The sequence below is a fragment of the Opisthorchis viverrini genome, assembly GCF_000715545.1.
Source record: "Opisthorchis viverrini unplaced genomic scaffold opera_v5_581, whole genome shotgun sequence".
In the NCBI taxonomy this organism is placed as follows: domain Eukaryota; kingdom Metazoa; phylum Platyhelminthes; class Trematoda; order Opisthorchiida; family Opisthorchiidae; genus Opisthorchis; species Opisthorchis viverrini.
In genome coordinates, this window is record NW_008752240.1 from 31,306 (window position 1) to 46,724 (window position 15,419).

Genomic DNA, 15,419 nt, shown 5'->3' on the forward strand with positions numbered 1-15,419 from the left:
GTAAGTTGCCAGACAACGTTCACGATGTTTAGCAAATAATTAGCGTGCACCACTGGCAACAAGGAATCATCGGCAAAAGTTGTTATCTCATTGTGCGAATAGCCAGCGGCAGTCTTGACTGCTACATGAATTAGAACTTGGGTGAGTAATTTGCGGTGAGTAGTCAGCAAAGAAGGTGCAGTAAAGGTACAGGTTACCAAGATGGAAGCAGGAAGTTTAGTTGATGTAATCTAGTTCAAGTCTGTGGTTCAAAAGTGTGACCCGGAGGATGGTACGAAAACTTTGTTTTGCTTAGGCAAGCTTCCCTTAGCATCTAACTCAAACGGATTAACCCAGAGGCGAAAGCCCGTAGGGCTCATTTTGAGTGACTATTCCCCGAGTTATAATCTGGACAATCCTGCCCACCTGGTCGTGAGAATCTGTTTTGACGCTGGGAAATGTGCCACAGCTGTCTGACTGCCGGTGCGGCTGCGCGCAAGAAGCACTTTTGAACACCACTTAGTCCTTTGGATTTAGATAAGTTTTTTTCACCCTGTCTGAATAATAAACCAACATTTACGATCGACCGTTGAGGGAAACAGTATGCAGTTTGAGGACCAACGACCATTTCGGTAGGGACCTGTTGTTTACTTGTTGTTGTAAACTTGTTTTTTACCTGAAGGAAGAGCGTCATAGTCCTATCGCAGAACACACCACGGCTTTTCATCCAGACCGCCTTGTAACACGATTACTTGTGGTATAAATAGCTGCTCCTTTTTGTTGAGCTGCTTCCCGTTATCCTTTCAATGCTAGTTCAGCCGTTTGGAACTGAGTTCCTGTGATAATTAGAATAGTGGTAGGTATCTTAACTACCGAATGTACGCGTAGTATAGAAGTCCGAATATGGACGAATGAATATCGTATATTCTCGAATATCGCGGGCGTACCTTCAATCGCATCGTAAAACAAAGGCATATAAAAATACAATAAACTGAATGAATAGAATAGAGTCAATGTTCACCACAGTTCCATCTCGTGTGGACCGCAGGTTTATTGTGGCGTTGAGGATCATCCACCACAAAAAGGTGGCTACTTTAGATCGGGAAATTTAGACGAATGGGATACTGTTTCCCATTAGCTGAAATGTAGTGAGACGAACCTACACGGAGGCGGTTTGTTTCGTAGCGTTATGATTAAGCTATTAGAAAAGATATCGGATATTTGGACACATCAAGCTTTGGGATAAACCAGAGGATTTTGATTGTATGCATAATGTATTGGGATTAAGGTTGTCTCCAAAGTTTACTCTGCTGCACAATCTAGACTGTTGTACACAAACTGTTTCGTAAACCCACTTGCCATGCCATTCACATTAGGAAGTTTGTTATTAGCCTATTGCACTGAAGGAGAAAGATTATCACTGACTCTTCTGGTTTTGACACGTTTAGTCAAAATAAAATTAGTAAACACAATGACTTGAGAGATCTCGCAGTTGACATTTCGTTATCATTGCCGACCCACTGGAACTCGTAGTAAGATTGGTCACATCAACTCCAACGGTCTCAACATCAATAACGCTGTGCAAACTGAAAAATTGAAAACTGTTTTCGCCCCCTCCCAGTGGGTGGCTTGCGCACATGTTCACCACGTCTGGATTCTTGGTCTAATCAAAAAGTCCACCATAATGCGTAGAACTTGGATAACGATTCTCCGAAAAGTGTTTATTCTATGGAAGTTCTATTACATTCTGTGTGGCATGTCATCCAACGCTTGGATTTACCGCCATCTGATGCAGTATAGTCTAATATTTTTAGTTTTTTAGTCGTAACTTAGCGAAAAGTTTATAAACACTTGAGTCTGTGCTGCTGAGATTTTACGCAGTTGGATGCATTTTAGCTTACAGGCGATATTTTTGAGCAATATATTATGGGTCCCGTTTTGGAAGTGCCTGTGTTACGGAGGGCATGCACCAAGTCCCGCTGCATGTGTCAGCGTCAATAAATTATGAGTGAATTTTTTACACTCCCACTGCGTTCACAAAGGCCTGGAGAGCTCAGCGACCCGAATGCTACTAGGGAGGCGACAACTGTCGCCTTTAGAACAATGTGCACTCACGCCCTTATGCTCATTTTGGATTGCAGGCGTATGTGCAAGGAGTTTGCCGGTGAAAACCGTGCGCCGGGAGCCAACACTTCTGAATACCCCACATTGCTTATCGTCAAAAACGGTTGCCTTAACAGCTTTGGAATTTATTCCATCTGGGCTGTTTCAGGAAAACACATTTGGGGATGCTTGGTATCGAAGCCTACCTGTGATAACCCCGGATAATGTGTTGCCGCCTGGTGTTATGTAGTATAAATGTGTGAGCCTAGCAATCGGCAGTTGAAATTTCTGGCAAATGAAGTAGGCGAAGAATTTAGTTATTTCATCTGTCGTAAAGTAATGGTTTTGTGTATACGAAGAACAGTGGCATTTTCATAGCCAGAAGTTCTCACAGGAACGGGCACTGACAACTGTTAGCATGCAATACACGACGTCATACTTTCATATTATCGGATAATGTCATGTGGACTGACTTTGTCTCAGACAATTACTGCTCTGCACTGTATTAGTACGAAAAAATATTAGGGTACGGGGAAGCAAACTCATCTTTCGGATAAACGGTTTAATGCATCCGTTAGGAAAATTGGGGCTGCCAGAACTCTTAGATCGGCTGCAGCATTTCTGGCAAGGAGCTCCATAATTTCATGCAGAAATCTATATAGGTTTTTTTCGTAGTGGTCAGTTATTTGTAGGAACACGAACTAGCGGCTGCAGCATTTCTGGCAAGGAGCTCCATAATTTCATGCAGAAATCTATATAGGTTTTTTTTGTAGTGGTCAGTTATTTGTAGGAAGCACGAACTAGGTTTCTCCTCCAATTCTATGACAAAAATTAGAATTGAACGAAACTGGCAAAATGCTTGTTTACGTTACGACTCTGATTGCTGAGTCGACAAATAAGTGACCTCCGGATTGAGCACTTACGAAAGAATTAAGTGTTCACAGATTAAGGAAAGGAAGCTTGCTTTTTAAGAACACATCATGGAACACTTCGAAACATATGAAAATATGGAGTAGATAATTGAAATGTTGTGCTAATTGGCTGCTGATCAACATCGTAATTATTTTGTAAAAGTTTCGTTTCCATGTGAGACCAAGACAATGCGCTTCTGACTGAATATTTCCTCCACATACGGTTGCACCTATATTGTCGCTAGAGATGAGTTGATGTATACAATGTAAATGGACTTGAAAGTCTGGCTTCCACATGATTTGATTAATCCATTTGGGAATTCGCTTTCCACGCGGTCGGACTTATAAGCATACGACAGGTTCAGTACGTTTTAGTACTTCCTTTAGTTTCCTATGACTGACTTGTTTGCGTCGACGTTCTTTCGAGCTACAGGTTCTTCTAGTTTTTTGTGCAGTTTTAAGTTTAAGAGTTCAGAGCTTTCTTCGTATAAGAGGCCGATAAATCGGACTGACCTGTTTGGCGACTGATATCTCGGCTGATTACCATCCCACCACAACCTTACGCTTGTAATTTGGTCTCGCTTGAATCGATCGTGTTTTTTGAGGACAGTCTGGCAGATGACAACATTCATGTTCATCCTGCACTCCTTGCACTGAACTTCGAAAATAACGTTATCCTTCCTATTTCAAATTCTGGTTTTGCAAGGTACATTTGTATGACTTTTCTTGAGTTTTCCGACTAACACAATAAAATGGCGCTTAGATATTCAGCTATGTTCTTCATGTAGAGGTGTGCTACTTATATGCTTCGTTATTGTCTTTTAGACGAATAATTTGTTCCTTTTTAAGCCCTTTGGATGAATTTGCTTGGATGACTGTTTCCTCAGAAGACTATATATAAACGTTTTTCCTTTTTGACCCTGGATTTCGTGCACTGTGCACTGTGTTGCACTGTGTATCAAACCACCTGTATTTTTCGAGGTAGGCTGGTTGCTAGGATGGTTTGGAATTCGATCAACGCGCAAGAAAGTCCTTCAATAGCTGGCTTGTTTGGTACAAATTACACTTGTGGACAATAGTGAAAGCAAAATATATCCTTCATTCGTCCTGTCTTCATTTTTTGTACTATTTTCCGTTTGGCTCAAATTTTATGTCCAGGCAGAGGTTAGACAGCTCGCAGATACAGTGGCTTTTAGAAGACCGCTTGAAACCCAATGAATATCCGACCACAGCGATATGGAATATGTGTGAACAGTGAGCTCACAACGAATAGTACCATAATTTTGTGTTCCTCAGCTCACAAGTACTTCCGTCTATTCAGAATGGATTGGATTTTTTGATCCAGCACTGTGTTTCACAAATAAGATCTTTCATTTCATTCTACACTTCCTTCGAAAGGCTTTACGCTTTCGCTCTAGAGTATGATACTGTGCACAGCTTTTGCAAGGTTGTGGGCTTTTCTCTCCATCCAACTGCTTTAGGCTGTCAGCCGTTCCCCTGATGGCCTTAGACAGCTTCAGTGAAAAACATCTCCACATGATGTGTAGCATGCGCTCTTGTGGAATCATGGATGACCTTCGTTTTCCACCCTGTCATCACCGCACACCGTAGTCCTGCTTCGCTCATTGAGTGTGATTATACTAGAGCGACCCTTTAGCGTCCACCTGTCAGTGTTCTAGTTGGATGGTTTTATCGACAAACGAAGTCCTCACCTGTGACCGTCAGCTCTGGTATGCAGCCCTGAGGACACTCTTGAGTTGTATCACAAGAGGGGAGTTTTGTTTGAACGCGTATGAAGCGTGCCTAGTGGGCTTACTGGAATTTACGTGAGGCATTCTGTGGTCTGGTGAGATATAGTAGTTTATTTTCCAATTCACATAAGATCAAAATAGAACTATTGATGGTTATGACAATTGTAAACAGTAGCAATTTGACTCGGTTTCTGTAAATTCTCATTAATACTTGTGTCTTGTGTCCCTTATCGGCAAACTGCTTAAAGATCACAAAACATATTTCCTTATATTTCCTGTTACCACTTTAACTGGACGATAAAAGCCGCAAAAATCAACCTCAGAGAGGTTAGTCTATATTTGTGCTTGCTTCCAGATGCCTATTTCAGAGCTCAATGTAATAAGTGTGAATGACGTGTCAGCAATCTTTATGATATTTCATCGGAATACTGAAAAATTCAATACCTTTGCCTCCATGACACGGATACCGATTTACCCATCTGATTGGCATAGTACACTCAAAAGTTCCACTACGAGAAGTTAATTTCCAAGTATGAAATCACATTTGACAGCAGCACCGGCGGCATGATTGATGTTTTCCTGATCATTCTAATTTCAGGTTTGCTTCCATCGCAATCAAATACACATTTTGTCGCTATGGTGCACTTGCGAAAGAAACAATAATTACGGCGGCACAACAGTATTTATTATCCATAGACCGAGGTACATAGAGGTACAGGTGACACAGAGGTACACATATGACAGCTGAGCTTGCTTGAAAACAAAGTAAAAAAACACCGGATGCAGATAATGTATAAAGATGTTATGGTAAGACAAAAGACCTGTTTACCAACGGCTCAGCCTTGGTTGAGTATTTTTACCTGACATAGTTCACGCCTGTTAGCTATTAGAACAAACTCGCCTCACAAGTGAAACAGGTGACATTTGTTTACATCACTGTCGTGGGTGTGTCAGCGATGAGTACACTACCTCTCCGAATAAGTACGTAATATTCTCAACAATAGCGGTGAAACAACTAGGTTAGAGTGTGGAAGACAATGGAAGGCAAACATAGTTCAGATCAAGAATGCTGAGTTCTTATACTCTGAAAAATAGTTTTCAGTTTTTCCGGCTCTATTGCTGCTGCGTAAAATGTTCATCCCGACAGTCCGTCTGCAACATTACATCGAAAGTGTGTGTGAGAAGGAATTGCTGCCACGGACTAATTCAGAAACAGACGTTGTATACTGTCAAAATCTAGCAAGTTCAAAACAATGAATATTTCTATTGCGATGCTTCATTTTATAGAAATTCTGAAAATCGTACAGTTGAGAACAAATACTCATGTTTGTGATTACTTCTTATACCTGGAGAAAGACTGCGTGATTGGAGAATTCCCTGCTGCAAGAATGGTCTCTCTTAACTGTTCTTCTATTTTGGAGATTCCCAGAAAAAAGAAATATCGGCTTTGAAAGCTTTCGCTACAGGCAACTGAGACAAGCATGGTGGCCTTTTTTCACGAAGGATGCTACTCTGAAGGTTGTCGAGAACCCTTCGACAACCCACGATCGGTTTTGCCCTCCTTGGGGCTCATTAGGTAGACAGAGTCCTCAAATTGGAATGCAAATGAGTGTTTTTGTCAAGATATTTTGATCATACTTTTTTCATGGATCAACGGTTGTCTGTAATTTTAAATGTGTGCATACAAATGCCCAGTAAGTTTTGTTGAGAAAGGCGTTCTGAAGTTTCCTTTAGAAAACGGATCTCAATGAGGGCCTTAAACATAAAGATCACACTGAGGGTTTCCACAAATGTGCCCGCGTAGTGCTATATAATGTTTACGCCGAAAGCTCGTGCAAGTTTTCTCAGCCGACAGAAGAAATGTCTACGCTAAAAGTCTTCAGAATGACGCTACATATGTGATCTATCTCCATTTGCACTGCAGTGAGCCAAAATATATCGTTCAGCAAAAGAAATCGATAAGAGTTTCAAGATGCACGGGCTTACTAAAAAGACTTCTTTCTTTTCCTCTGAAGTAAACAGTATGTCGTGAATTCAAGCTGAATAGCATGGCTGCGAAAACGTTTAAAACAGTTCAACTGTGTCTGACCAAATAGAGTCTGGTGCTAGCAGCCTAATGCTAGAATAATTCCTTTTAAAAATATAATGACCCGGGCTACACCGTGTACAGAATGTACCTTCGTGGGTTCTATTCCTAAAATGTATTTCTACCCAATCAGAAGTTGGTCTTTATCAAGTATTTTATTTGTTACAAAATTGCAGAAGCCACAGATTTAACACAACGACATTGTTTTCCTCATAACGTCACCTCTTTGTATCTGTTCTTCGGGACTTCGTTGTTGCACAAATCATCGTTACAGCACGTAAACATGAAAAACGCGCTGCCCACCACTTGTGCTTTTGGTTCACATGGGTTGGCTGAACATCTCCTATACGGGGCGACAATATGTCCGTTTTGAAGCATCATGGTAGTCTGTTTGGTAGGATGGGAATGTAAAATTATTCGTTGTTACTGGACTGGAAAAATACGCTACAAATGAGATATTTGGAATTTCATAGTACACACTTCTAAACATGTGCTTTAACTGGCGACTTAACTAAAAATTAATAGGACGATGAATTGTCACATCCGAGAAACGTAGCTAGATCGTCATTGGAAAAAAACACATGGATTAGTTCTAACAGGAACGAAAGAAACAAATCCTACTATTATGCGACCACTAGTACATTCAAAAAGATGCAGCCGCTTTGAGGGAGGTCGTACCGATTTTGTGGTTCTCATCTCCAAATTCGTTAAAACTATTCTCCAGTGTAGAGAGTTTTTTTAAATGGAACGCAAGTATTTCTATGATCTAAGTAAAAGAATGAATTGGTGTCAGGCTAACTGCACAGTTCAATGCCCCAAAATGCAACGCAAAATACAATCAGCTAAACGTGTCAATTGCAAATAATTTTACTAGTGAACGCATTGTGAAACTTGACAGTTATGCATTTCATAAATTACACGTTAAAGGATTGCATACTTTCCCAGAAAATCTCGAATAAATCCCGTTAGTTTTGAGCTGTCGTTAGTTTAGAGAGGTGTTTACCCGAACGTTTACAGCAAACTTCCGAGACATTTTGAAGTTAAAAGCGCATAGTAGGAATACACAGTTTAGTGGGTTTTATTGTCTTTGCAGTCAAATAGTGACTATGCTTCGGTAACAATACACAGTACCCCAAGGACCAGTTCTGATAAATTATGCACGACATTGTATTTGCTACTATTTGCGACAAATGAACAAGGCCGTTGACACCGATCTTACGGCACAGGGACCATATACGCAGTATTAATGGGAAATTTGCGTTCACCATATTTCGTTTTTGGTCTGCTTTCCAGGTCCAACGTTTTCTCAGAAGTCAGCACAAGATGAACTAAGTCCACTATATGCTACAGGCGTGCCTCGCGTGGCACACAACAACGCCAAATTCTTATGATCGGTTGGGTTGTTGACATGTTACCAAGACTCAACATAAATAACATGAAACGCGTCTTGAATGGCTACTACTCCGATGATTCCTGTGACATCCAACTAATTGATTGTCATTAATATCCGTTTACATTGTCACTTTCAGAGCATATGTCAACGCCAGTCATCTGAAAGAAAGTGTTTGGGGCGAATCAGTCTCACTTCCATGTGTCCCATCTAATGGTTTCATAAATGCCTAACCGCCGACATTTGACAAACACTTGCTGCAAAACTTTGATGTAGATTTTCCCACTTTCCTCTGCCAGGAATTCGTTAATATACGCTTTGTTTTTGAAATTGACTCAGCAAATCGTAACACTTGGCATTTAGTAATTCCCAAATATGCATTTAAATTACCACCTAAAGGAGTCCGCGTGGTTCTAATATTTGGACAGAGTTTGAAAGGTGTTCGCTTAACAGAGCATAAAGTTGATTTTCTGTAGAAGATTTCTTTTAGTTAGGCAATACAAACTGTTGCGAAATCGATTGTCAGTACTGCTTATTCCAGTGCACTGTTGTGCCCAAAGGCTGTCGAACAATAACAAACGGCATGGATACCCATGAGATTTGTTGCCTCCATCTATATCGTTTTAAATAGGTTCCTCGTGCTTAAGTATCAGCCGATCATCTTTATTCAAACATTTAAATGAGCTGAATAACACCGCTTCTATCATTTGCTATCTCCACTCTGATCGGCTTTGCTTTCGTGACTGTTATTACTTGCATTGTAAACCTCCTTGTGTACAATTTGTTCTGCTCTATTCACGGCCTCTTAAATGCTCACTGCATTATGCCTGAAATCCTTCGGTATTTCAGAGGTTCATTTTTCGCAGTCATGTTGCTTAATTTTTAGGCATATTATACGAGTGTTTGCCACAACAAAGTTTGCCGGATAGATCGGCGATAAGGCCGCAGCACAACATACTAAAAAAAGACGGTTGAAGCGGACCAGAGAGCAACATCACCAAAAATGATACTCAGAGTGAAAATTTTTCAATTGTAGTGCTGCCCCTGCTTACCGTTATTTTCGTTGGGGGTTACAAATTGTGGCATATGAATTCACGTAGTACTGCGCATACAATTGAGGAGTAACTTACCGCAGGAAATGTATCTCTCATTGCTTAATGAACTTTGAAACCTCAGGCAAGCTTCCAGTCAAAAATAAAGTGCAATGAAAACAGCGACATGTGCCTTTTGTTTGCCAGTCCATACACAGTTCCTTGTAGCACGGCTTGTTCCTCTACAAGTTTTTGTCGTTCACTTGATTTCCTCCCTTGCATCTTGGCTTCATTCATCTGAACTTATGTCAGTGCTATCGGACATATCATAATCTCTTTAAATATGTCCTGTCCATCCGGCAGCACTTGACGCATAACGTTTAAGTATGACACCTCCGATGGTAGAGAAAAATATCATGTAACTGGGGACCATTTTGTTTCTTTTTACTTATTGTCGTCATCGGCATCACTTCTGGCGGCATCTCAGGCGGGAAACATTAGTGCTGCACTGGCACGAATCGTCACTAGTTCATTTAAATGATATAATGAAAGGAAGGAGAAGAAAGGGAGAGTGGTATGACCTACCAGAAACACGCCAGTTGCTGGCACTTGCACCATTGATTGTTTGATTTTCCTCAATAGGTGTTACTATAAATTAACTGAATGCGTTTCATTTCTAATCAAAGTACACGCAACAGTGTGGGAACCGTTAGGAATGATTACTACAAGGCTGTCGCCACTGTTCTGATTGAAGTTTGAAATGCACCCAACATTTTCAGAGGTTGTGCTGGTGCCCTAAGACAGTAAGCCGTTTACCATGCAAGTCTCCGCAATTCATTTTCTAACTAGTATCACTCTACGGAGACAACAAACAAGAATCCTTTAATCACTGTGCTTATAACAGTAACATCTAATAAGTTCCGAACAAGACCAGATTATCCTTGTCTGAGGTAGTTTGAACTAGCTATCACAAGATCTCTAAAAACAGTACTGTGTTCAGTGATAGGGGATCACAGTATGAAAAGAGTTAGAACAATAAATGCTAAGCTCTTTCTTGACGGGACTCTGGCTTAGGCTAAGCGTTCCTTTCTTCCAAGCCAAACCAACCAGTATCCAGAATGAATGCAGCAACTTAGGCAATTATTACGCACTCATATTTTGGGGGAACCCCACGTCAATATTTTTAAGCAATATGTTAATAGAATGTCTGTCGAAATGGCTCTTATTTCATATAGCTATTTTCCTTTTGGATCGGTGTTGACGGCTAGTTCACACAAAAGTGGGAGCTCATTTAGATGATTGCGACGGGACAGAAAGACTACTTGATGTTGAAGAGAAGTTTAGTGGTAGAGATCACAAAGATAGCCTTCGGGTCGTTCGCCAGGCTAAGCAGGTTGGCAGCAAACGCTTCACCAACAATCGGGGTGACAACATTGGTGCGTCGGTGAATGGTAGAGCGTAATTCTACAGCGAACGGGGCCATACGTGGCGTGTCACTGACGCACCGCTACACATGGACGCACGAATGATTTCCCCACGAGTACTGAAGAAACATTTGCGGTCACACTGCACAGCTCAGCTCTTCGTACAACAGAAATTTATGAGAGGCATCAATAAATCCTTAATCCACCTACAACTGACTAGTTGGGATTAAAGATTGCAGGCAATTTTGTATTTAAAAAATTAAGAACCCTAATCCTTTGAGTGTAAATACTCACGTGATTTTATCAGCCTAAGATCGATCTATTCCGGAACAAAAACTGATGGGAGGGTTTTTCTCAGTTTAATGCGCTCTGTTTGGGGCAAGAAAGCCCAAGTGGTTGGAGCGCGAATTTACTGACCGGAAGGTCCCTGGTTTGAATCCGACCTCCGCCTCTCGACTTCTCCTGTCTAGGCTTGGACGACCTGGCAGTATCCCAGCCCTCGTGCTTCCTTCGGGTAGCATGGCAGCTAGGCACCGGAAGGGTGCTACAGATGAACGCTTTCTTTTTCATTCTTTCGTTATCTGGCGGAGGTTTGATTACCTTTGTGAGATATTTTCTTAGGTTGCCCCTCTGTAGCGCAGCATAATTAAGAATGTGGAATTTTCAAACAAAAATTAGATGGAATGTTGACCGTTTCTACTCAAGGAATGCACTATAGCAATAGGCGAAGACATTACGGCAAAAATACCAAAAGAGCTAAACATCCCGCTGGCAGAGTCAATATACGACTTACTTTACAGCTGACACAGTCATCTTTTGTTTCGGTATCTTCCAAAAGGCCACAACGTTCGCACGTGTAACATGTAATAGCTGAAACCGAAGATAAAATATTAGAAATTCACAGCTCATGGAACGTTTTACAAATTTTACACACTGAGAAGGATAGGAAAACTAAGCAATTTGTTGATTGCAACTTTACCTAATGATGGGGCGAAATAAACAATCAAGAGTGAGCCTGTAAGGATGGAGTACATTTTAGTCACTCTTGCTCATTAAGTCAATTGATAGTCTGTTTTCAAAGAAACTCAAAACCAGTTTTATAGCGCGGCCGACCTGCCGAAACTAGATGGAACCACATAGGTCTGGAGTGAATCGGAAAGCGGCTACGAGACAGGTATCTACATGCTTTCTCTGGTGAACCGGGTCAAGTGGTATTTTGAAACATATATTCTCAGACTCTTTGCAACATTTTTCAAATGTGTTGCTAATACACGGAGTGACACAAAAATTTGACAGTGCTCATGGCGGCATCGTATTCATCGGGTTGGGTGTGGGTCTCTGAAAGCTTTTAGCTGTCTTACAAACATTACTGCCGATTAACGGAACTGTCTAGCACAGTAAGGCCAATGAAAATTTGATGACCGGATTGAACATTAACTTGACCATTTGTTAAGCGCTTTTCACTGAATTCTTTTAAAGTCGGAATTCTGAGTTGAAGGACTATTGATTTTATTATTTGCGTGTGCGCTTTGAATGAAGATCTGTAAGGGTAGTTTTCCGACGCAGCTGGGGCTGTTGATCAGATAAAATGATAAAAAATGGACAAAAAGGCCATTAAATTCTCAGATATGTAGAAGGAAACCAAGTAACTGAACAAGTCCATATGCACATATACATTCTAGGTGTCTCGAATGACCCTTAGTTAATTTTTGTAATGTACTACTCATAAGGTTGCTGAAAATCCCTCGACAGCCCACGACCGGTTTCAGCTGGGTTCCAGGTGAGTCTCTCGATAAACCAAATTTATTTGCAAACGAGTGTATATTTGCTAATTTCGTGCAATTTTGTTTCAAGTAGAACATAAATTTGACGGAAACCCGGGGACTGCTCCTACCTGATGAGCCCCAAAAAAGGGTGAAACCGGTCGTGGGCTATCGGCGGATTGAAAATCCGTCAGCAACCTTATGAGTAGTACATTACAAATATATACATGTGTCGCGATATTTCGAATATTGTAGCGATTGAAACATGAGGTGACCTGGTGCAGCTAATTCAGTTGCCTGAGAACATCACAAACGAGAGATTCAGCTGACCCTTAGTCAACTTCATTAACTTGTCCAAACCAGCACTGTTGCTTCTTCTGCCTTGATCGATGACTTGTCCCTTCGGTAAAATTGGTCAAAAAACAAAAAGAAGCGCTAGCCTATCTTGACACAAATTTTTTCTTTCCAAACAAATTTTATCTCAACCCTAGGTGACATGGGGGAAACAGTTAGCATCAAGTTTTGTCTGGCGTTTGCTTGCTTTTTAAGTGTAAGGGTACCGTGTCATGAACTCTTTGAGTATTCACAAGGTTCTGTTTGATTCAAAATAGAAGGCACAGTTCACACATTCATCTACAAGCCAGTGATCATCAGGGTACGTCGATTATACGTCACCTTCTTTACTCACTATAGACGGGTTGTTTTTGGAGGCAAGAGCCGGTTGTTCATCACAGTAGTCTTGACAAAATAAACTCCGTTTTGTATGAGACGCATTTGTTTTTCGAAGGACTTCAGCGTTTGAGGCTTTGTCTATTTGTTTTATCTGACGGACTTTGGAAAACATTGCAAGTGAAAACTGCCATACACTGGCTAAGGAAGCACAACAGTCCTACAGATTGCAGTCTGTATGCAGTCTGATCATTGCAACGGTCGAGTTGAGATCTTTAAGGCTATTCACAATACTTGTGATCAGTTTAGTATGAGGCAGCGATTCTAAATATACCGTTCTTTTAGAACGTGAAGTGCGAAACGAAACGCCATCAAGCACGCTACCTCGGTTGACGGTTTTGTACTGTGACTCATCTGCTTTTCATCCAACCCATATTTATCTATTTATGGCGTGCTTAGAATTTCAATGGAGAGATAAGATGGAAAATATAAGATGAAATTTTGGGTTACAATAATCCTGTGGAATTTTTTTATGGTAGGGGGCATTAGTATGCATTAGCGTTCCCCATAACGCAAACACGAGTGCGAATTTCTTTTTCGATTGAAACTAATTTTCCAATCCATAAACTACTTAATTTGTAAGCCTTGAAACTCTGGAGCGACCTTCTGTTGGAGCAAGCGATTTAAGCCCCGTTCACTAGCAACAGAATCCTCGTTAAAAATGCTGATTTCGTTGACATCAGTGTAAACCGGATTCATTTACGATACGTGAATCTCAAAACTAACAAGTTGTGTAAAAAAAATCCAAACCATAGGATAACACGCTTACCTGACTTGCCAGATGTTCGGAGTTCACATCCCAGCACTGCCTTTCGTATACACTGCTGATGAGCTCTAATAAGAGCGAAACTCGAGTCCAGTGCTTGTAGCTTGGTGTGGACTCACCGGAACAATTACACCGTTCAGACAAGAGTGGTGTGAATATGAGCAAAAATACCAAACCCACAAAGCCCCGCAACTGAAACCAAAAAGTTGCCCGGTGGGTTTCAAGCGTGTGCAACGCTGCCTGACTGAGAACTCCTGACTAGCAGGTAAATCGATCGCCACAACCAGGACAGTTGCTGGGTGGTCGTTCGGTGAATCGGGCACAATAATCACATCGCTCAAGCGTGAACATGTGCGCTTGTTCAGACGTGAAAATTTAGATAAGTCCAACGAGCGTTGGGGGAGTAGTGGTGACATGTACACCTAGCATGTCAGACATCCGGAGTTCAAATCCCGGCACTGCTGCATGCACTGCTGATGAGCTCTAATAAGAACCAAACTCGAGTTCAATGCTCCCCTTTTGTGTGCTTCACCGGAATAACTACGCCAGAACAGGAAGAGGACGGTTCAAACGAGACTAATGTGAATAATAACACAGGAACAGCTAGCGTACGTATTCTCAACGCATCAAATAAACTGGAGTTCTGCTGAATCGCTGTGGTTGTCAAGGCTGGATAAACAATTTTAAACATGCAGATATATTGCTAGCTTGCTTAAGTTCACTGGTAACTGATAAGAGGGCGACTGATCTTCCACATAGAAAGCGCAAATGGCCAAGAGAAATCGAGAAAAGCAGACCAAAACGTGACAAAAACTGAAAATGCACTATTCAGATCGAGAACAACAAACCACAAAGGCAGGAACAGCGTAAGAACTAACCAAATGCGCATGGGCCACACTGCAAAACAACTCACATCGAAACCAACAAAGAGGATACACAGAAAGGTGTGTGAGTCAGCAATTTATAACAACAGATACCAGGTAGTACTTGAAAAATCAAGCAAACAGGAAGAAAGTGCAGCAGAAAGTGTAGTAAATTTGTTTCATTGATTGTGGACGAAAGCTAATTCTCAAGCTGGAAAAGCGGCTCGACATTTACTTCCCCTAATACCATGAAGTTACCTTTCTTTGAGAGTTCAGCTTTGCTTGGTTTGACGATCTTACCAATAGTTTACTAGTTTACTAGTTTACAATAGTTTACTAGTTCAGTGGGTGGGTTTCTTGGTTAGTATGGCGAAATGCGGTTAACTGACCGGCCAATCGGATCTTCCGCTAGTGCGTAGCTCGTGCATGCATTTCATCCGTATTTCAAGTAAAGTGAACGTACTGAATAAAGAACCCACGAACAAAGTCCTCCAGGAGAGTAGATTTTGGAAAGGAACCTTAATCTGCGACAAAATCTGTTTATTCACATTTCAACAAGAGCCAAGAGTGACAAGTTCATTTGATAGCCTATTAACGGAGTTTGGAGGAAGAAGATGATGGTG

The 15,419-nt window shown here is 41.2% G+C and overlaps 1 protein-coding gene across 1 annotated transcript; it reads right to left on the minus strand.

The window, feature by feature from the left end:
• Positions 1 to 6,601: 6,601 nt before the first annotated feature.
• Positions 6,602 to 14,349, minus strand: T265_11772 (hypothetical protein; the record flags this gene model as incomplete). Its single annotated transcript, XM_009178526.1, has 4 exons — positions 6,602 to 7,217; positions 11,469 to 11,545; positions 13,127 to 13,261; positions 14,053 to 14,349. 4 exons carry the CDS (start codon positions 14,347 to 14,349, stop codon positions 7,208 to 7,210), a joined length of 519 nt encoding a protein of 172 aa, XP_009176790.1.
• Between the last annotated feature and the right edge of the window lie 1,070 nt (positions 14,350 to 15,419).